Below are 21,610 nucleotides of genomic sequence, written 5' to 3' on the forward strand. Positions count from 1 at the left end.
GGGGATTGATCGGTTCCTGATCGACTCCGATCGTCGCGGTCAACCCCCAGCTGGCCATGCGTGGAACGTACAGTTACGTGATTTCGCACAGCCGGGCTAATCTGCCGCAGTATAACTGTGGCGGCTGGTCCGGAACTGGTTAAAGTTTATCTAAAGACAATTTTTGGATTTCAGGTTTTTATTGTGGTCTGTGTTCCTGTTGGTGAATTCAACAAATCTGCTTGTATAATGACAATTGTCACTGGGAAAGATAGGTAGAAAAAAAAAAAAAAAAACAGTTGGCACTGCAACAAGAAATAATTTAAAGTCCTCCAATAGGGACACCTGTTTTGGTGACAACTGCCTAAGACAGGATTTAACCTCACCTTTGCGAGGTTTCTTTTTTCTGTGGTGTCTCAGGGTAGGATGTAAGGAAAATTCTCCCCTATGGGACACAGATAGTGTTTAAAAAAATATATATATGACAGTGGTTCTAACCACTCTTTACTTCAAACAAAAACTAAAAGATAAAAACAAAAAACAAATTTGGGCTATAGACACACTTTAAGGGCCAATTCACACCAGGTGCAGTTCCGCGTGCTTTTCTCTGCACTAAAAATGCATGCACAGTGCTTCCATGTATTCCAATGGCTCTAGTTCACACCATGCAGTCAGTTTCCGCACCGGAAACTGACTGCATGGTGTGAACTAGAGCCATTGAAATACATGGAAAACACTGTGCATGCATTTTGTGCAGAAAAAAAAGCGCACGCAACTGCACCTGGTGTGAACTGGTCCTAACGTTATAAAACTATTTCCTTTCCATTTGAGTGTGTAGCCAGCTATAGGTGTTTTTTTTTTTTAAAAAAAAACAAAAAATTCAAATGTAGCTTCCTTGCAATTTAAGGCTGCATTGGATTATACTAAACTTTGTAAACTTTAGCAAAGCTGTTGCACTTACTGAATAACGATAAATGTTCACTGAGCTAATCTGTACAGTGCAGCTGATGCAGTTCAAGTCTTTGGAAATTATACCTAACCCAAAAGCAATGAAAGAGTGGTAAAGCCTCGTACACACAAGAATATCAGACAAATAATCATTCTCGGTTTTGTTTTTTTTGCATGTTGGTCTGATTTTGAAAATGAACAGGTTACCTAAAGTGGTTGTATCTTAATGCATTCCATGCATTAAGATAAAAAGCCTTCTGTGTGCAGCAGCCCCCCTCATACTTACCTGAACCCCATCTCTATCCAGCGATAACCACGAGTCCCTGGGCCAATCAGTAGAGTGGGGCGGGGCCGAACCATGGCACCGTGTCTGAATGGACACACAGAGCTGCGGCTCGGGTGTCCCCATAGCAAGCTGCTATGGGGGCACGGTGGGTTTATGGTCATGTGACTGCCGTGATTGGCTGTCATATGACTGGAAAGCTCCCGATCGTTGCTTTCAGTTAGCTGCCAATAACTGTGCTGGGACTGCACAGGGCGCCAGTTTTTGCACTACTGCACGCAAATATGCGACCGCTCGGCGCCAAGGCCCACCCGCCGAGAGGGCACATATTTGCGTGCGGCCGGTGCCAAGAAGTTATGAAAATTCTTGTAAGACAGAATGCAGCTTTAGAAGTGATGTAACGTGTTGTATTGTAATGTATTCTTTAGTTTCCGAGCATGCGTAGTCTTGGTCTTCTGATTTTTTTCAGACAATACTGTACGGATTAATCAAATATTGTATGTTCTGGTATCCTATTCAAAAATCTTTGTGTTTGTCCCTTTCGATAATTTTGGATGAACTGTCGTGATCAGCTCTTGAAAGCTGTGTACTAATTATTTCAGATTATCGTATGATCGAAATGGGTATTTTTCATCCAATTTTCTGATTGTGTGTACTAGGTATAAGTCACGGTCTGCATAAGTTAGGGATTTGTGCTACTTTGATAATCAATGTTTTCTCTCTAGCAATCTCATGCGTGACAATCTTTAATCCTCATCAGTCATATCTTTAACCAACTTCCTGCAACTTGAGACCAGTGAATCATGCTATAAAAAAAAAAAAAGGAAGGAAGGCAGGAAGGACCAGGCAACAGTTATTGTGTAACTGAGATAATTAATCAGCCATTTAATTAAACAGCTGTGAAACTTCCAGGTACAAAACAAACAAAAACATATCTTTGCACCAGCAGGGCCAGTGCTGCAGAATTTTTCTTTGCAGACTCTGCCTGAAAACAGTGAATGGTGAACATATGAAAATATTAACAACAGAAACAGTGTCACACAACAAATACAATTACACCTGTCAGGTAAACCAAGCATGAAAACTGGTCCATAACATGATGGAACGGACTTGATGAACTGTATAGCCAATGGACCTGTTCCTTTTTAGTTTATTTTTACTATATAAAGAACAAAGGAGAGGCTCAGTTTTGAAGCACCAGAAACTCAACATCAGCTGCATAAAGCATACCTGTCAAAAATAAACAAAAAGGCTATTTTGTGCATGATTCTGATTATGGTTTCACTGAACTACGGTCTCACCGTTTCAGGCTTTTTGGGTAAGCTCCATCTACTAGGGCCAGGCTCCATATGTTTGCTATCCCACAACTGAATGCGGATGGTAAGAGGGCAATCAGTGGATGCTGTAATGCATTGGGCTTGGAGCGGAGAGGCTAAAGGCCAAAGTTAGGGAAGTCCAGCAACAGGGAAGCAGGATCAGACAACAGCACACAAAAGGCCTTATTGGCTAATGCAATAGTGGGTACTCATTGATTCTGCTCTTAGGAAGGACTTTTCTTTTTACAGTAGCCAAAAGGTTTGCTTTGAAAAGGACATTCCATAATAAATAAATGCATTTTTTGGCATAAATATGGGGTACCTCACTGGTCATAATGGACCATAATATATCATGCTGCCCTGAAAGAAAACACAACCCTGGCTGGCAAGGCAGACTAAACAAATTGTATAATTTCATTGGTTGACCTGAGGCTCATGCCCATGTATTAGCACTGGGGAGCTTCCATATCGATAATCACAAGAATGGTTTACCAGGCACAACCCACTTCCCCTAATGTATGACCTTATCCAAATCACAGGCTATCTCAGCATGGTTGTCAGGTTGCAGGATCACTGACAGCCATCCTGATCTCAGGAAATGGGCAAAGCTGCCATTACAGCTAAGGTTGGCCCTATGTGTTGCAGTTTGATTGTACAAGCTCTTGATAGATCTAAAGGAAATTGTACAATTGTTACATGTGTGGTCAACTTAAAGAGTCCTTCTTTCATTTATGCTTTTCTTCACATAATATAACTATGGCTGGTAATCCTCTATGTTTCAGTCAAATAAATACTTCACTTTTTTTTTTCCCCATGGTGTAAATCTCTGACTTGTCTTCTTCCTTACTGACTTGCATTCTGCTGTTTATGTTGCCTATTAAAAGGAAGCGCTAGTTACATGTGAGTAACATGGGGCATAGTGGTAGCTGAAATACAGAAGAAGAACCAGTTTCTATGGGCAATTTTACCGGGAACCCGAGAATTGGATGTCGAATTTCTGTAACAGTCTCCTAAAAGAGGTTCCTTCTGTTCACTCAGAACATCATTTAAAATTTAATAGAACTGACATAAATAATATAAACTACTAACAAAACATAATATATACATTAGCAACACAAAAAACATGAAAACAGTCAACAAAAATTATAGATCATTTTTAAAGAAAACCTGTACTCTGAGAAATATGTAGACCCTGCCCTCTGAAAATGCTGGTTGCTTTAGTACTCTGCATTTAGTATTTTCTGAGATAGTGATCCAAAACACATAGGCAGGCAATGAGATATTAAAACCCGACACAGTAAGGAACCTAGCATTCCCAGAAGGAGGTCAGCAATGGCAGATTACATGTTCCCTCAGTCTAAGCTTCCTTGGAGAACTGTCAGAAGTGCAGCATTTCCAGTAAGCTGCCATTTTGTGGCATAATGTCTATGCCACAGTTTATCAGAAGCCACTATCATACTGATGTTCTTTACATTTCAGACAATGGGGCAGCTACTTGGCTGCCAATATTCAAGGAAAGCTAGATCTGGTCATCCTTAGGGCTGTCACTGCTCACAGCAATTAAATTCTCATTTAAAAAAAGGACAGCTCTCCCTTTAGTAAATTTCAATGACTTGCTCTGCTGTGTGCCAGTGATGTCATTGCTTTCTTTAAATTGAAAAGGTGACAGACTTAGACCTAGTTCAGTCCCATTATGGCTGTTGGCCCAGGCAAACGTCAAAAGTGTCAAATGATTCAGGTTAAGTCAACAGACTGCACTCCAGTAGAAATACAATGAGCTCAAATGCTGGTGAATTTAACTCCAAAGTAATCATGATTTGTCCAGCCCACTCAGTCTGCAGTACGACTACACCATACAAAGCCTTCCTTTTTTGTTTCCTACAAAAGAGCAAATAAAAAGGATCATAAACAAGCACCCAAACTGTTCAAAGTAGACTAGACTAGACTAAAAAGCTAAGCATCAGCCCTGTCTCTATCAAGAATGAAAATCAAACTGACATGCCCAAGTAAACCTGCAGAGGAAGGACAAACACTAGGACTTATTGATAGACATTGCATGTAAAGGTTTGTTTCTCCCACATCAACCTCCAGATGTCACTGTCCAATCTTCTACAGAAAAAGGACATCTAGAATTTGACAGGCTGTCATTTATAATACAACTTTTTATTTATCTTCTTAGAAAAGAACAATGTAATTGAGCATTTTCCCGATGAGGTGAAAATAGATGGGCAATTTATAACAAAGCATTTTGACAACTGTGCACTTTTGCAGCACAGGTGAATGCAGACAACTACACACAATTGCTGTGTGTAACAAAAATGTTAAGGAAAAAAATCTGCTTGCTCTCACTGCTCTTTATAATTGCCCCAAAGGTAGCAAAAGGCAATTGAATCCACTAAATTTTAGTCAGGGGTATAAGAGTAAAGGGGGGCAGAATACAAATGCATGCCACGTTTTTCAGATATTTATTTGTAAAAAAAAATTATCATTTTCCTTCCACTTCACAATTATGTGCCACTTTGTGTTGGTCTATCACATAAAATACATTTACATTGTTGGTGGTAACATCAAAATGTGGAAAATTTCAAGGGGTATGAATACTTTTTCAACCACTGTATTATTGCTCTCCTGCATTTGTAGTAGTAAGTTTATATAACAACAACAATAAATGCCCATAGGGTAATAAACTGAGGAGATGAACTCCAGGCAAACAGGTAAATATACAGTAAGCACATTTGTGAACTGTCATACCTGCCAAGATATTTATAAACCCGGTCAGTGTGCATGAACCTTACGGACCCCTGAAATACAGCTTGAACAGTTGCCAGAGGCTATCATCCTGCAACAGCATTATTTAATGCAGGATTCTTTTTAAATCCCTCAGTTGCTCATCTTGTGAGATGTGTCGCTTAAAAGTATAAGCTACATGTCTGTGATGTACCAAAACTTCTATTGGAAGGACCAGTTTATCTGATCATATCCCACTGGGTCAATATCTTTTTAAAGGGTTTGGGTTTTATAAAACCTTTATAACTGCCATCTTTTGATAAACGATATACTTTGCATACCCTTGCTGCAATATCGCCACTCTCCGTTCTTGATTATGATGCCACTCATCTGGTCTAGAATATAAATCCTCCTATATAATTACCCCTGATGAAAGGACATTGAGCCTGAAACGCATTGGGTAACATTAGGACTTATCCCGGATGTTGGACGCAAGAGATTACTACCAGACATTGGAGTGAAACTACTTTGTATATGTATTTTCATTTTTCATTACAAGTTATTGTTATCGGTTATTTGTTATATGTGCAATTGTGTTTCTTGTCAATGTTTTGTTTTATCAATCATATGTCGGTGATTTTTAAGCATAGTTTTCCTTGTTTTTTATATGTAAAAAACCCAATTTTTTAACGAGATCTTTAGTGTCTTTGGGGGGGGGGATTGGGTTACAAACTCCTTTTTTCCTTTATAAATTATGTTTGACCAGTATTATAGTTTAAGTGGCTTTGCCACTTAATTGTTTTGAGTCAAGTTAAAGGGATTGTAAAGTCTAATTTTTATATTTTTAACTACTAACGTAGGGGCGGTGAAGCTATGACGTTGTCCTAGAAAAGCCGTTCTCGCGCACGCTCTTTAACCATGTGATTGGCCGTGTCCAATCAAAACCAGTCACATGTAAACATGGAGATGCCGGTAATCGGCGCTCCTCGCCTCACACTGACAGTGTGTGTGGCAAGGAGAGCCGATCAGCGGCTTCTCCAAGCAGGGGACATGTACACATGTAATCAGGGCAGTGATCATCAGTGCCCTGATTACAATAGTGCCACCTATGCCAGCAATCACTGCTCACCAGTGCCAGCAATCACTGCCCACCAGTGCCAGCAACCAGTACCCATTAGTGATGCCAGTCAGTGCTGGCTATCAGTGCCGCCTATCACTGCTTCCCATCAGTGCCGCCTATCGGTGCCCACCCATGCCGTCTGTCAGTGCCCACCAGTGCCACCTATCAGTGCCCATAAGTGCGGCATATCAGTGCCACCTCATCAGTGCCCATCAGTGAAGGGGAAAAATTACTTATTTACAAAATTTACTGACAGAAACTAAGAAAAACTTATTTTTTTCAACAAGTTTCATTTCTTTTTAAAAATCCCAGCAGCGAATAACCACTTCAGCCCCGGAAGAATTTGCCCCTTCCTGACCTGGCCATTTTGTTCCTTCACTGTGTGTTCTAACTGTGGGGGGATGGGAGTGACTAAAGGAGGAGACAGATCATGTGTTCCTACTTTTGGAACACACAATCTTTCTCCTCTCCCCTGACAGAACTGGGGATTTGTGTGTTTACACACACACATCCCTGTTCTGGTTCTGTCATGAGCGATCGCGGGTGCCTGGAGGACATTGCGCCCGCCAGGCACACTCTTTGGCTCTGGGGACACACGCGCGCCTGCAAAAGTGTCTTTAGGAGCCGACATATACCTACAGCGATTTGCGCAGCAGTGCCACCCTGGCGCAGTATAACTGCGGCGGCTGGTCGGCTAGCGGGTAAATACCACCAAAAGAAAGCTCTATTTGTGTGAAGAAAATGATAAAAATTTCACGTAGTTACAGTATAGCATGTGAAATAAATGTGTTCTCCTCATATACCAATCAAATGAATGAATGGTCATATACCTGGTGAAAAATACTAAGAATATAAAACAAAATAAATACAGGATATAGACAATCGATGTAAGTCAACTCCACCTTAATGTGTGGGAATGTCAAAACAGTAATCTTGTGCCCCTGGACGACGTAACCTATTACGAAACGCCGCATAGGGTGGAGCGATGTGCTGACGTCACCTCGTATTGCTATTGATCGTTCCAGCAGGACGGGTCTGTGTGCTACCGGCCGGCGCACCAGACATAAAAGCTTGTCTTTCTACTTCTCATGTGAGTGCATTATATTTTATTATTTAATAAACAAGAAGATTTTACACTATGGAGCGTTCATTTCTTTCCCTGCAATGCACATCGAACCATGATCCCCAAATGGCATGAGGAGAGTTTTGAATGTTAGGAGCCTCGTTGGGGTGCTTTGGAGATCTCAGCATCATCCCCACTCTACTGAAAACAGCTGATCCACTTGATGTGTCCTGCAAGGCTTTTCAATATCCTCTGTAGTGGGGGATTGTGGGCTTTTTGTAAGCAGTAACCCCTTACTTACCAGTGGTGGATTTCCTCACAAGTTTTTTCTACTATTCGAAAAGTGGTACCGTGTATTGTTGGACTTTTTAATCACGGGTGTTATTGCCGTTTAGGCTCATTTGGACACTTATTGTGGTTAATCTATATTTTTTATTTTTGTGTTTCGACACGGTCACAAGATTACTGTTTTGACATTCCCACACATTAAGGTGGGGTTGTCTAACATAGATTATCTATATCCTGTATTTATTTTGTTTTATATTCTTAGTATTTTTCACCAGGTATATGACCATTCATTCATTTGATTGGTATATGAGAACACATTTATTGCACTTCTATGTTTAGCGCGATTCTAGGTTTTCTAATTTTTGTGCACTGCATTTATGTTATGCAGGAGAATCGCTGCTATTTTTCACTTGTTTATTCATTTGTCAATTTTGAATGGGTTTAAGCTTTATTTTTTCTTACCTAGCGCAGTATGTTTTTTTCTTTTTCCTATACAGTATAGCATGACCGCGGCAATTGTCATTCAAAGTGTGACAGCGCTGAAAGCTGAAAAATGGCCTGGGCAGGAAGGGGATGTAAGTGCCCTGTATAACAAACATGTTATACATATCTGCCTAGTTGTAGTAGTTTTGCACAGGGCAGCCTGGATCCTCCTCTTCTTGGGTCCCTCTTCATTGCTCCTGGCCCCTGCCTCCTGTCGAGTGCACCCAAAGCAAGCAGCTTGCTAAGGGGGCACCCGAATCGAGTTGCAGCTCTGTGTGTACATTCAGACACCGAGCTTCTGTTCAGCCCCGCCCCCTCTCTCCCCTGACTGGCTAACTGACTTTGACAGCTGTGGGAGCCAATGGCGTTGCTGCTGTTTCTCAGCCAATCAGGGGAGGAGAGTCCCCGTGACGGCGGAGGGACTCGTGGACATCGCTGGACAGAAAGGGGGCTCAGGTAAGTATTATGGGGTGCTGGGGGGGATGCTGCACACAGAAATCTTTTTATTTTAATGCATAGAATGCATTAAGATAAAAAAACTTCTGCCTTTACAACTCCTTTAACCTTTTCTAAAGAGACATACCTACTGAATGTTCTAGTTGCCCTACTTTAATACTTTCTGAGTCATCGACCCATCACAAGTATGCTACTGTTAATGTCAGAGTAATTTAGGATTATTTTTTTCTAACCCTGAAGCCGTATGACGGGTATGCAAAGCACATGGTAATACATAAAAAAAATTAAAAATAATGGCGGCATGTAAGTGCAGATCAATCCATATATTGTTACATGTAGGCATATCTGATATAACGCATCCCTGTTTATCACATACCAGGGTTTCAGGTTACCGGTCGGCAGTAAACACTTCTTCTGGTTATTATCCTTTCAGTATTGTCAATGCTGCTTAAGTTTTCAGTACTGCAATGTAACGCTGTCTCCTGTTAGAAAAATAATACACTTCAAAGCAGTTCATGTTTGCTCTATATAACCTTGTGTAAATCCGTGCTAAATAAAAACTGAATAAACATGCAAAATAGCTAGTAGCACAGTTTAACAGATACCAACCATAATTTATATTGTAAAGTGCTGCGTAAACTGTTGACGCTATATAAATCCTGTATAATAATAATAATACCAACCTACTCATACAAAGTTCAGCATTCAAAAAAAATAAAAAAAATATTATATATATATATATATATATATATATATATATATATATATATATATATATATATATATATATATATATATACACATATATATATACATACACACACACACACACACATATATATATATATATATATAAAACAATAGTCCTGAAAATTCATGGGTAAGTGATGTGTATGAAAAATAAAAAATTCACAAATGTGCAAAAAGAATGGTGTTCTCCAAAATTACTCCAAAAGAGGAGGCAGGAAAGAACAGGTGTTCCCAAATGTCTAATAGAGATGGGAGTAAAGATGGCTGCTTACCAAATGTCAATGGCTTTCAAACGAATGAAAAAAAAAAAACTGGAGCACTTTAGGGGATAAACCCCAACCGAATTCACACTGTTTGGACAGACGACTCTCAGCTCCTCGACTGCTCTCTTAATATAAGGGGGCCTATATAACATAGAAGCTCATAGTGTAGTATGTACTGATAAAAGCTTATCAAAAACACCCCTGGTTCGGGGGGGTGACATTTGTGATGGCATGTTTAACAAAGGGGCCCCCAGATCCCAGTCCCCCTATGTGAATGGGTATGGGGTACATACCCATTCACATGACGTCAGAAGAGGGTGGGGTCACTTGGTTACGCCAATGGGTGGCCCCGCTCTTGCCTATATAACAGCCAGGGTGAATATAAATCAATGATTAAAAAAAAAAAAAAAAAAAAAAAAAAACATTGAACATTGAAATCGAGTGGATTTAAATCAAGCCTTTTTAGCAGTGATTTAAATCGCAATTTAAAAATCGACTTGATTTAAATCAAAACCACCACAGCTGTCAGAGTCAAAAAAGACAGCAGTTGCTGGGAGGAGGAGGCAGGGTTCTTTTTTTTTTTTTTTTTTTTTTGCGGGTCCGTCAGGCAGCGTGATTGAAGACGGATGGACATCGCGGGACACTATTTTTTTAACCACTTGATTTGGCTGCTCAATAACCAGGCCATTTTTTGCGATAGGTCACTGCGTTGCTTTGACTGACAATTGCGTGGTCGTGCGACACTGTACCCAAACAAAATTTGTGTCCTTTTTTTCCCACAAATAGAGCTTTCTTTTGGTGGTATTTGATCATCTCTGTGGTTTACAATGAACAAAAGAAGAGAAGCAATTTTGAAAAAAAAGCACAATATCTTTCACTTTTTGCTAGAATAAATATCCAACATTTTTTTAAAAAAAAAAACATTTTTTTCCTCAGTTTAGGCTGATATGTATTCTACATATTTTTGGTAAAAAAAAAAAATCGCAATAAGCATATATTGATTGGTTTGCGCAAAAGTTATAGCGTAGCGTCTACAAAATGCTATAAAAATGCACTGATTACTGTATAAATGTCACTGGCGGGGAAGGGTTAACACTAGGGGGCGATCAAGGGGTTACCTGTGTTCCCTCACTCTGTTCTAACTGTAGGGGGATGGGACTGTCTAGGAGGAGAGAGATAGAGATCAGTGTTCATACTTGGTATGAACACATGATCTGTCTTTACTCCTCTGAAAGAACCGAATTTGTGCGTTTACACACACAGATCCCGGTTCTCGCTCTGTCACGAGCGATCGCGGGTGCCCGGCAGTCATCGCGCCCGCTGGGCACTCAGATCGGCTCCAGGCACACGCTGCAGGCCCCTAGTGGCCAAAAGGAAAAGCAGCGTAAGGTAACGTTGATTTTCCCAGCCGAGCCAACCTGCCACAGTAAAACTGCGGTGGCTGGTCTGGAAATGGTTAATAAAGGAACTGTCAAAAACTGTCTATTGTGGTTTTAATTTTTGACACTTTTTTTGGTGAATGGGTAGGGGTTCAATGTACTCCATACCCGTTCACATGGGGGGGGGGGGGGGGCTGCATGCCACTAACCTGCCTAATCTAGCTCAAGTTTTCTCCATCTCCGCCCACTTCAACGCGCTATATACGGCCGCTGTGTAAGCGGCCTTATATAGTGTGGAGCGTGGACTTAGCCCCCTGAGCCATGATTGACCAATTATGGCTCTCACAGCAGAGCGCGCTGTGATTGGCCAAAGCATACAGGTAAGGTACATGCTTTGGCCAATCATCAGACGTGAATGAACTGCGATCTCGCATCTCGAATTTGCTGCGAACGCCCCAAAATGTTCGCTATTTGGCAAAACATCGGACCCATCCCTTCTTTTCATCCATCCGGCGGATCAGATGAAAACGAACAGGCTGTCAGTTTCCACCCTGCCCATAGAGGACAGCGGGACTGTGTCAGTGTCCGCTCTGCACAGCTGAGCAATCCCCCGCTGAGCAAGCGGAATCTAAGACAGAGGCGCCCATCTGAAAGAGGCTCTATCTCTAGGGTGATTAAACAGCTGAGGTTCGATAAAAGAATGGAAAATCTGTAAATATGAGCAGGCAGCTACAGATGCCAAAGTGGAATATATTAGATACCCATCATCGTACAACTATAACAGAAAAAACTGCTTTACCAATGCCGAGTGTTTGAGTTTGGGGATAAAAACAGTAAGCCCATAGCCTATTTAGCACATTCTCAATATATCTCTGCCTCTATTCCCCATAACTATGATGAAAATTTGATGTTATGCACCTCTCCAGAAGACATCGCTCAAGTCTTTACAATATTTTATTCATGTCTCTACTCCTCTAGGGTTGGCTACGAGATGGAGGAGGTGCACCAATTTTTGGCTGCTGTTCCGCTACCTGTGCTGGCTAGGGAGGCAGCAGAAGATCTGGATCTCCACATCTCTGCCGCGGGAAACAGAGGCTGCAATTCAATCTTTCCATCCCAAAAACATGGGGCTTAGATGGATACTAGATGTTAGATGTGCTACTCTACATACAAAGCATTTCTTACTCGAAGTGTATACAAATGCTTTTGATAGAGGTGTGCTCTGGGATTCACTCCGGGAAGCGTTTATTGTCCCGATTCCCAAGGCGCACAAGGGCCATCAGTTTTGTGAACCATATCGACCGATCTCCTTAATGAAGATGCAAACATTTTGGCTAAGCTTCTTGCGAGACGGTTGAATAAAGTGATAGCTTCTATTATTAATTCACATCAGACTGGTTTTATACCGGGACACTCAGCTGCTATAAATTTTTGTCGCTTGTTTACAATTCTGCAAAGAGGGCCCAATCCTGATACACAAGTTGTGGTATCCTTCGATACACATAAGGCCTTTGACTCCATTGAGTGGCCTTCTCTATTGGTGGTCCTTGGGATTTGGACCTAAATTTATAACTTGGGTCAGGCCGTTATACTAAACCTGTGGCTCGCATACAGGTCAACAATACCATAACTGACACTTTTGGGATAAGTCGAGGCACCTGGCAAGGGTGCCTTTTGTCACCCGTTTGCCCTTGCTATCGAGGCACTGGTGGCATTCCTGATGGCAGACGTTGCTGTTAAGGGATATTGGATAAATACCTTGGAAGAGAAAACCTCCCTCTATGCTGACAATATGCTTTTATATCTAGCAGATGCGGACGTGTCTGTGGTGGCAGCACTGGATGTATAACGCAATTCGGTGACTACTCAGGATTTGGGGTGAATTGGAATAAATGTATTATTTTTCCTTTTGATCCCATGTGTACTCCTGTGTTGCCCTAAAATGTCCTGCTACAATTGGTCTCTAGATTAAGGTACTTGGGGGAGGAAATCCAGCTACCATTGAAGACCTACATGGCCAACAACCTCTTCGCACTAATGGACAGGCTGAGAAATAACTTACAAATAGGGCTGAAACAACTAATCGGCATAATCGATTATGAAAATAGTTGTCAACTATTTTCAGATTCGATTAGTTGGTCAGCCGATTAGTTGCATACAGAATATACATGTAGTCCTGGGCAGTGAGAAGGAAGCGAGTGATTCTAAAAATGCAGAAGTTTTTTTTTACCTTGCTATAGGGGCACTCAGTACTGTACTTTACGCCTTGCTATAAGGGCACTCTGAAGGCAGGAGAAGCTAGAAGCACCAGTGGGGAATCCAAGAAAAGGAAAATCAGGGCCGCCCTGTGCAAAACCATTACACAAAGCAGGTAAGTGTGACAGGTTTGTTGCTTAAAAATAAAATAACAACGTTTACATTGATTTTAAGGGCTCTGTGCAGGGAAGATCAGCTTCTGAACCCAGAGAAAGTGGGGGCTGATAGACTGGAGGGAATATAAGGCATTACAATTACATTTAAAGTAAAAGCTTACCAGTATTGTGCATTATATTTAAAATGATTATTTCCATGCAAAAAGTCTCAGTCTTAAGTACTACTTTAAACCACTTGCCGACCAGCCACCGCAGTTTTACTGCAGCAGAATGGCACGGCAGTGGCCCCCCGAGCCGATGCGTGTGCCCTGCGGTCACGATCACCACCAGGCTCCTGCGATCGCCGCTGAGACTCAGAGAACCGGGATTTGTGTGTGTAAACACACAGTTTCCGGTTCTCTGAGGGGAGAAGTGACAGATCGTCTGTTCATACAGAGTATGAACAGCGATCTATCTCTTCCCCCTACACAGTCCCCTCCCCCCTTCAGTTAGAAACACAAACAGGGAACACAATTAACCCCTTGATCGCCCCCTAGTGTTAACCCCTTCACTGCCAGTGACATTTTTACAGTAATCAATGCATTTTTATAGCACTGATCGCTGTATTAATGTCAATAGTCCCAAAAATGTGTCAAAATTGTCCGATGTGTCCGCCATAATGTCGCAGTCCCGATAAAAATTGCAGATGACTAGTAAAAAATAAATAAAATAATAATAAAGACGCCATAAAACTATCCCCTATTTTGTAGACGCTATAACTTTTGCGCAAACCAATCAATATACGCTTATTGCGATTTTTTTGACCAAAAATATGTAGAAGAATACAAATCGGCCTAAACTGAGAAAAACATTTTTTTATATATATTTTTGGGGGATATTTATTATAGCAAAAAGTAAAAAATATTTTTTTTTCAAAATGGTTGCTCTTTTTTTTGTTTATAGTGCAAAAAATAAAAAACGCAGAGGTGATCAAATACCACCAAAAGAAAGCTCTATTTGTGGGAAAAAAAGGACGTCAATTTTGTTTGGGTGCAAGATCGCACAACCGTGCAATTGTCAGTTAAAGCGGTGCAGTGCCGAATCGCAAAAAGTGCTCTGGTCAGGAACGGGGTACAATCTTCCGGGGCTGAAGCAGTTAATATGTAGCGGGGGCCCCATTGATCCGCAATCCCACCCCCGGGACTTTCACTGACAGACTTACAGAGGAAGAGCGTGCCTGTCAGCTCCTGCGCGGGATTCCTCCCCCTCCTCCTCACTGTATTGTGCGAGCCGCACTTGCAGGGACACAGGCAGCTGCCCGCTCTGCTACCTCCCCTGCATTCTTATTGGCAGGGAGAGAAAGCCAATAAGAGGGGCTCCAGCAGCTGCAGGGCATCTTGGGACATGTGGTTCCCAACCAAAGTGGCCCCATAGCAATCCCGTGGGGGCGCAACTGCAAGGTCCAGCATGCTCTGTTGGAAAAGAGAAAGGGACACCATCTTGTCTGCCTGAGGACCGAGTCACTACGAGGCAAGATAAGAGACTGGACCCAGGAGAAAGCTGTTGCCTCCTGGGTCAGTCCGCCGCATTTGTTCCAGGCATCCATGGTCAGTCAGGGACATTCAGCCTGAGAGGGGATCCCAGGTGCATATCGAGGCACACCTGCATTGATGGCGTGAAGTGTTCCAGTGTGAGGTGACCAGTCGGGTTACCTGAAGAGTCTGCCTGTTACAGGAGGTTCATTTGGGCCTTGACCACAGGATTGGGGAGAGGGCACTTGCCCACTTGCAGGAAACTAGGACACTGCATACAGTGTTACTTTACTTCGCCCACACTTGCCAGAACCTGGGTCACGTTTATTCCCTGTTGAAGAGTCACAGTGTCCACCTTGTGACCCGGATGCTGCCAATATACTGAAACTGTACTCTACCAAGCAGGATACCTAAGTGCACCAACTAAAGAGGCTAGCTGAAGATTCAAGGCCTTCTTCTACTTGGGACTGAAGTAACTGGTGCCATACGGGGCACATATGCACATACCCAGGGCAGTATACATAGGGTAGGTAGAACTTGAGAGTTACATTAGTTAATCCTGCATTGGGTGCTGTGTTTATAGGTTTGTGGGCCTGTCATGTTAGGGGACAGAAGAGAGAGGTCTGACATAAGTGAGGGTCATTCCTCTGCTCTCCTCCTGCCTGGACTCAGAGCCTAACCTAAATGAATGGGTGACAAATTCGGTATAAAGTTGCCATATTGTGATTTGTGCCATTAAAAGGGTTTGCCTTTGCTCTTGGGGTTATTCGCAGTTGTGGAATTCCCTGAAAGCAGCCTGATATAATATTGAGTTATATTGTTCTTGATTCTCAGTTATTACTCTTCAGGTAATTTACTTGAAAATATAAAACTTCTACTGTCTGTTACTTTTCCACAGAAACGTCACTGTAAAGACAATTTCTATGTTTTCTCATAACGTGTGTTTTTAAAAAAATAAAATAAATAAATAATAAAAAAAAATAAACAAACAATTTAACATGTGTGTTTTTCACTGTTCCTTGCACTTACACTATTGCCAGGTGTGCCAGAGGGGTTGAAAGGCAGAGTGCGGAACCAATTATACATAAAAGGAGTATGCTTTAAGGTGAAAAACATTCTGTGCTGCAGCTGCCCCCCAGAGCCCCCCTTTTTCTTACCTGAGCCTAATCGTTCCAGCGCGTCTCTGCCCTAATTGGATAGATTGATAGCAGCAGGAGCCATTGGCTGTGTCAATGGACGAAGCAGCGGGACTCGTGAGCACACCCGCATGGGTGCCCCCAGGGAATGCAAGTCTCCGTGGGGGCACCCAATGAAGAGGAGGATCGGGGCTGACCTGTGCAAAACCCTTGCACACAGCAGGTAGGTATAATATGTTTGTTATTTAAAAAAAAAAAAAACTAACCTTTATGCCGCGTACACACGGTCGGACTTTTCGTCTACAAAAGTCCAACGGACGCTGACGGACTAAAGCTGGCTGGTAATCCGATCGTGTGTGGGCTTCTCCGGACTTTCAACGGACTTTTTTAGCCTCAAATCCGACGGACTTTAGATTTGAAACATGCTTCAAATCTTTACGTCGTAAGTACGACGGACCCCGAAATCCGCTCGTCTGTGTGCTAGTCCGACGGACAAAAACCCATGCTAGGGCAGCTATTGGCTACTGGCTATGAACTTCCTTATTTTAGTCCGGTGTACGTCATCACGTACGAATCCGTCGGACTTTTGTGTGGTCGTGTGTAGGCAAGTCCGTTCGTAAGAAAGTCTGCCGCAAGTCCGCCGAAGGTACGTCGGAAGTCTGTCGGACAGGCTGTCGGACTTTTGTAGACGAAAAGTCCGACCGTGTGTACGCGGCATTACAATCACTTTAAGTGGCTCCTTCGGGGATAGTGCTATAAATATAAAAGATTTATATTCCCCCACCACCCTTAACCACTTCCTACCCCGACTATAGTCAAATGACATCTGCAGGAGGGATCTACCATCCTCGGTGGGCGTCATACGACGTCCTGGAATTTCCGGCCATCTAGGGGGCGCGCGCGCCCGCCTCATCACTCGGGAGCCGGTGCGCATGCCCGGCGGCCGCGATGTCGCCGGGCACCCACGATTGCAGGTAACAGAGCCGGGACGTGGATCTGTGTGTGTGTAAACACACAAATCCACGTCCTGTCAGGGGAGAGGAGACCGATCGAGTGTTCCCAGTACAGAGGAACACTGATCGGTCTACCCTTGCGAGTCCCCTCCCCCTACAGTTAGAATCACCCCCTAGGTAATGCATTTAACTCCTTGATCGCCCCCTAGTGTTAACACCTTCCCTGCTAGTGACATTTATACAGTAATCAGTGCATTTTTATAGCACTGATCGCTTTATAAATGTGAATGGTCCCAAAATAGTGTCAAAAGTGTCCGATGTGTCCGCCGCAATGTCACAGTTACGATAAAAATAGCAGATTGCGTTTTTGTTTTTAACCAAAAATATGTAGAAGAGTACATAACGGCCTAAACTGAGAAATTTATTTATTTTTTTAAATTGGGATATTATAGCAAAAAGTAAAAAATAGATTTTTTTTTATAAACTTGTCACTCTTCTTTTGTTTATAGAACAAAAAATAAAAACCGCAGAGGTGATCAAATACCACCAAAATAAAGCTCTATTTGTGGGGGAAAAAAAATTATTTTGGGCACAGTGTTGTATGACCGTGCAATTGTCATTCAAAAAGGCGACAGCGCTGAAAACTGAAAATTGGCCTGGGCAGGAAGGGGGTGAAGATGCCCTGTATTGAAGTGTTTAATATACAGTATCTCACAAGAGTAATGCCCCGTACACACGGTCGGATTAAGTAAAAATGCCCAAATTGGGCCCAAAGTATCAATATTTTGTGTGGTCACCATTATTTTCCAGCACTGCCTTAACCCTCTTGGGCATGGAGTTCACCAGAGCTCCACAGGTTGCCACTGGAGTCCTCTTCCACTCCTCCATGATGACATCACGGAGCTGGTGGATATTAGAGACCTTGAGCTCCTCCACCTTGCATTTGAGGATGCCCCCATAGATGCTCAATAGGGTTTAGTTCTGAAGACATGCTTGGTCAGTCCATCATCTTTACCATCAGCTTCTTTAGCAAGGCAGTGGTCATCTTGGAGGTGTGTTTAGGGTCGTTATGTTGGAATACTGCCCTGTATCCCCTGACACCCAAAAGGCACCACATCATTTTTAGGAAGCAAGGATTTACCAATGTCCAATTTCTTTTTTTTATTGATTATTTTAGGTAGACTTCAAGGCAGCATACTTATCATACCTATTCAGGATACAATAGTACAATCCAGTACAAAACCATTACATAGTGACGTCTCACAACAGCACCTTTGAGCAGTACAAGGTGATTATTCAAACCACACACATCATACATCCACTGAACAGGTGACACCAATACAATGACACTGCCTGGGATGGTGTTGACTTCCTTGACATTGTCTCAGTTTTGAGGATACATATAAATATGTACAAAAATGATCTGTAGAACCTGGAACTCAATGGCCTTGCACAGTTGTGCATGCTCAGCTGTACTGAAATTGCTTAACTTCACTGAACATTGTGAGCTTTTTACAGTGTACATAAGAAGCTGCAGCAAATACGATAGTAGCCTGCCTCATTTCATAACTATGGGACATGCAGCAAGAGCAGGCCCTTTCCTTTCCAGCCTGACTATCCCCTGCCAACCCTTTTCATTCATTGGGTTTCCAATGGAGGCTCAGCATCTCATGTGGGTGTTAGGCTGGCCAAACATGCATCGAAATTCAGGTGGTTCAGCAGGGACCAGACAAATTTTGATCCATGTGGCACTGTGATTGTACAGAAGCTGATCTATCGATTGACATCTGTACAACTGTCCTGTTGGATTTTAGCTGCTATAGCCTGAGGTGTTGATCAGTGTATTCTCAAGGCAGGGAAGACTCCCCAATGTCAGAATATAATAACTCAGTGGAAGGATTCCCCAATCCACCTCAAAATGTGTGGATGGGGGAAATCAGGTCATTTTTTTTCATTTAACACGTTGGTTGAAAAAAAAAAAAAAAAACTACTTCTTTATGGGCTGCCTTACTTATGGTGGGTGGACAGTATGCAAATGTAGTGTGCCTAGAAATGTCCACTCCTTCAGACTGACATACACCCATCAAAGCATGCTGATATTTGCATAACTCCTACCAAGAGTCATCATTGCTGAGAGAGTTATTGAGAAGAGTACCAAGGGAGGGTGCTGCAGTGTTTTCAGGAAGCTATGAACAGCACCCTGCCAGTCCCTCCAACCAGCAATGACCTACCTACTTTGCATAGCAAATCAAAGAGACACAGTGATAAGCCCTGGGTTTAAAATAAGGTTTGTAATAAAACCAAAAATATCTTATTAAAAAAAATATTAGCATGTTGATGAGGGAGAATGATGAAACCAGGGAAGGCAAAATATGACTTCTACTGCTTTAATAAAGCAATGGGAGTCGTAATTAGGTCACTATTGAGTTCTAAGAAGCTCTGTAACAGCAATGCTTCTATAGTTTATGAATGAACCAATATGGGGAGGGAAAACTGTCTGTCTGCCGAGGTTACAGACCAAACATTGGAAGACCTGTGCTGCATAAATTAACCCATGCATTGCTTATTGGATTTGTCCAGTCAGAAAATAATCAAGAGGCTTATGATCGATTAAAAAATTTCAAGTGTTCACGCTGCCTCTTCAGACAGTCACCTTCATTTCTGTCTGAGACACTAAGCACCAACTGCACACTTGGCTGGGGTCTCCTTTTGTGCGACTAATGAGAACCTTAAGCTGTTGAGGTGGCAGAGCTGTAGGAAATATTGCGGATGAACAGGGTATAACTGCAAAAGATGTTCATGGAAGACGACAGAGGGGGAAGAAAAACTGTAAAACTGAGGGAGGATGTGGAGCATGACTAATGGTGAGTCAGCAGGACAAATAAAGGAAAGTGAAGAGATCAAAGGCACAGGAGGAGAAAAGCTGTGAGTGACTGAAGGAGGAGAGACAAGGGGAGGGGCAAATTGAGCCTATCAGAAGCACCCATGCAGGATTCCCAACGTAACAAACATGGCACTAAAACAGAACATGGCTATTAATAACCAAGATATGTAGGACTGAAAGTACTAAATCAAGATGAAAAGGTTACTAAACTCACAACAGTAAAATCAGTCTGTAAATGCAGTAAAGCAGGGGTAGGCAACCTTCAAGAGATGGAGATCTACTACAGGGAGCCCAACCTTTTTTTTTTTAATAAAATATTTTTACACAGAACTAAAATAACATAAGCGCTACAAAAGAGTGCAGGGTTCAGGAGTGCGTTGCGCTCAGAGTGCAGGGTTCAGGAGCGAGTGCTGCGAGTACCCGAGTGCAGGAGTGCTGCGAGTACCCGAGTGCAGGAGTGCTGCGAGTACCCGAGTGCAGGAGTGCTGCGAGTACCCGAGTGCAGGAGTGCTGCGAGTACCCGAGTGCAGGAGTGCTGCGAGTACCCGAGTGCTGCGAGCAGTGTTAATTTAGTCGACTAAAATTAAAACAATTGAGAGGACTAAAATATGACTAAAACTAAAAGCCATTTTAGTCCTAAGGCTAAAATGCCATTTTAGTCAAAAGACTATGACTAAAACTAAATTGCAATTACTGACATGTACTGGAGTTGACTAAAACGTAGGACATTTTAGTCGACTAAAATGTACTGGAAATTTAGTCGACTAAATACGACTAAAACTAAAACAATTGCAGAAGACTAAAATGGGACTAAAACTAAAATGCCATTTTAGTCCCAAGACTAAAATTAACACTGGCTGCGAGTACTGAGTGCACGAGTGCTGCGAGTACCGAGTGCTGCGAGTACCGAGTGCACGAGTGCTGCGAGTACCGAGTGCACGAGTGCTGCGAGTACCGAGTGCACGAGTGCTGCGAGTACCGAGTGCACGAGTGCTGCGAGTACCGAGTGCACCGAGTGCATGAGTGCTGCGAGTACCGAGTGCACCAAGTACCTATGTATGAGTGCCTGTGTACTGTATTGTTGAGTATTAGTGTCAGCAAGCTAGTTGTTAGTTCATTGGACAGAGCATAATTTCCAATCCCCATTAAATTAGTAGGTACGATGACCAGCAGTGATGGAGATGTGACCCGGTGTACATATTGCGGCATGTATACCTTCCTTGATCATCTAATTGAGGGCTAATTCTGCTGTGCAAAATGTAAGCACATTGATTCCCTGGAAGCCCAGGTTCTGAATCTAGGGAAGCAACTGGTAACATTGAAAATAATCTCCATCCCAAAGGAGAGCTGGGAACGTACCCGGCAGGAGCCAGCACAGAGGCGGGCGGAGACAAAGTTGTGCCGGCACCAGAGAAGAGTAGATGGGTGACAGTCAGGAAGGGTAGAGGAAAAAGTGCCAGGGTGGCCGATCCTGAGCCTGAACATCCCAATAAATACACCCCGTTGCATGACATTGGTGAAACCAGTCATGGGCCAGCATTGCTGGAGCAGAGTGACGCCCCTAGCTGCCAGGCGAAGAACTATATAGGGAGTACTAAATAGGGAGTACTCAGAATGGTCCATTGTGGAAAGTGGGGTCCCTCAGGGCTCTGTCCTGGGACCAATCCTATTTAATTTATTTCTAAATGACCTGGAGGAT

General features: G+C 42.6%; 1 protein-coding gene across 5 annotated transcripts in view; it reads right to left on the reverse strand.

The window, feature by feature from the left end:
* Nucleotides 1-2,080: 2,080 nt before the first annotated feature.
* The window catches only part of SNAPC4 (small nuclear RNA activating complex polypeptide 4), a 194,864-nt gene continuing 175,334 nt past the window's right edge, over nt 2,081-21,610 (reverse strand). For 4 of the 5 annotated variants that reach the window (XM_073599659.1, XM_073599658.1, XM_073599662.1 and 1 more), the window contains 2 exons: nt 9,040-9,145; nt 2,081-4,404 (listed from right to left, as the gene is read on the reverse strand). In XM_073599659.1, the coding sequence (XP_073455760.1) occupies nt 9,047-9,145 (99 nt within the window). In that variant the 3' untranslated portion in view covers nt 2,081-4,404; nt 9,040-9,046. Of the gene's footprint in view, nt 4,405-9,038; nt 9,146-21,610 lie in introns of those variants that run through there. The other variant, XM_073599663.1, reaches the window with a different exon arrangement.

Source organism: Aquarana catesbeiana, linkage group LG09 (genome assembly GCF_042186555.1).
Source record: "Aquarana catesbeiana isolate 2022-GZ linkage group LG09, ASM4218655v1, whole genome shotgun sequence".
In the NCBI taxonomy this organism is placed as follows: Eukaryota; Metazoa; Chordata; class Amphibia; order Anura; family Ranidae; genus Aquarana; species Aquarana catesbeiana.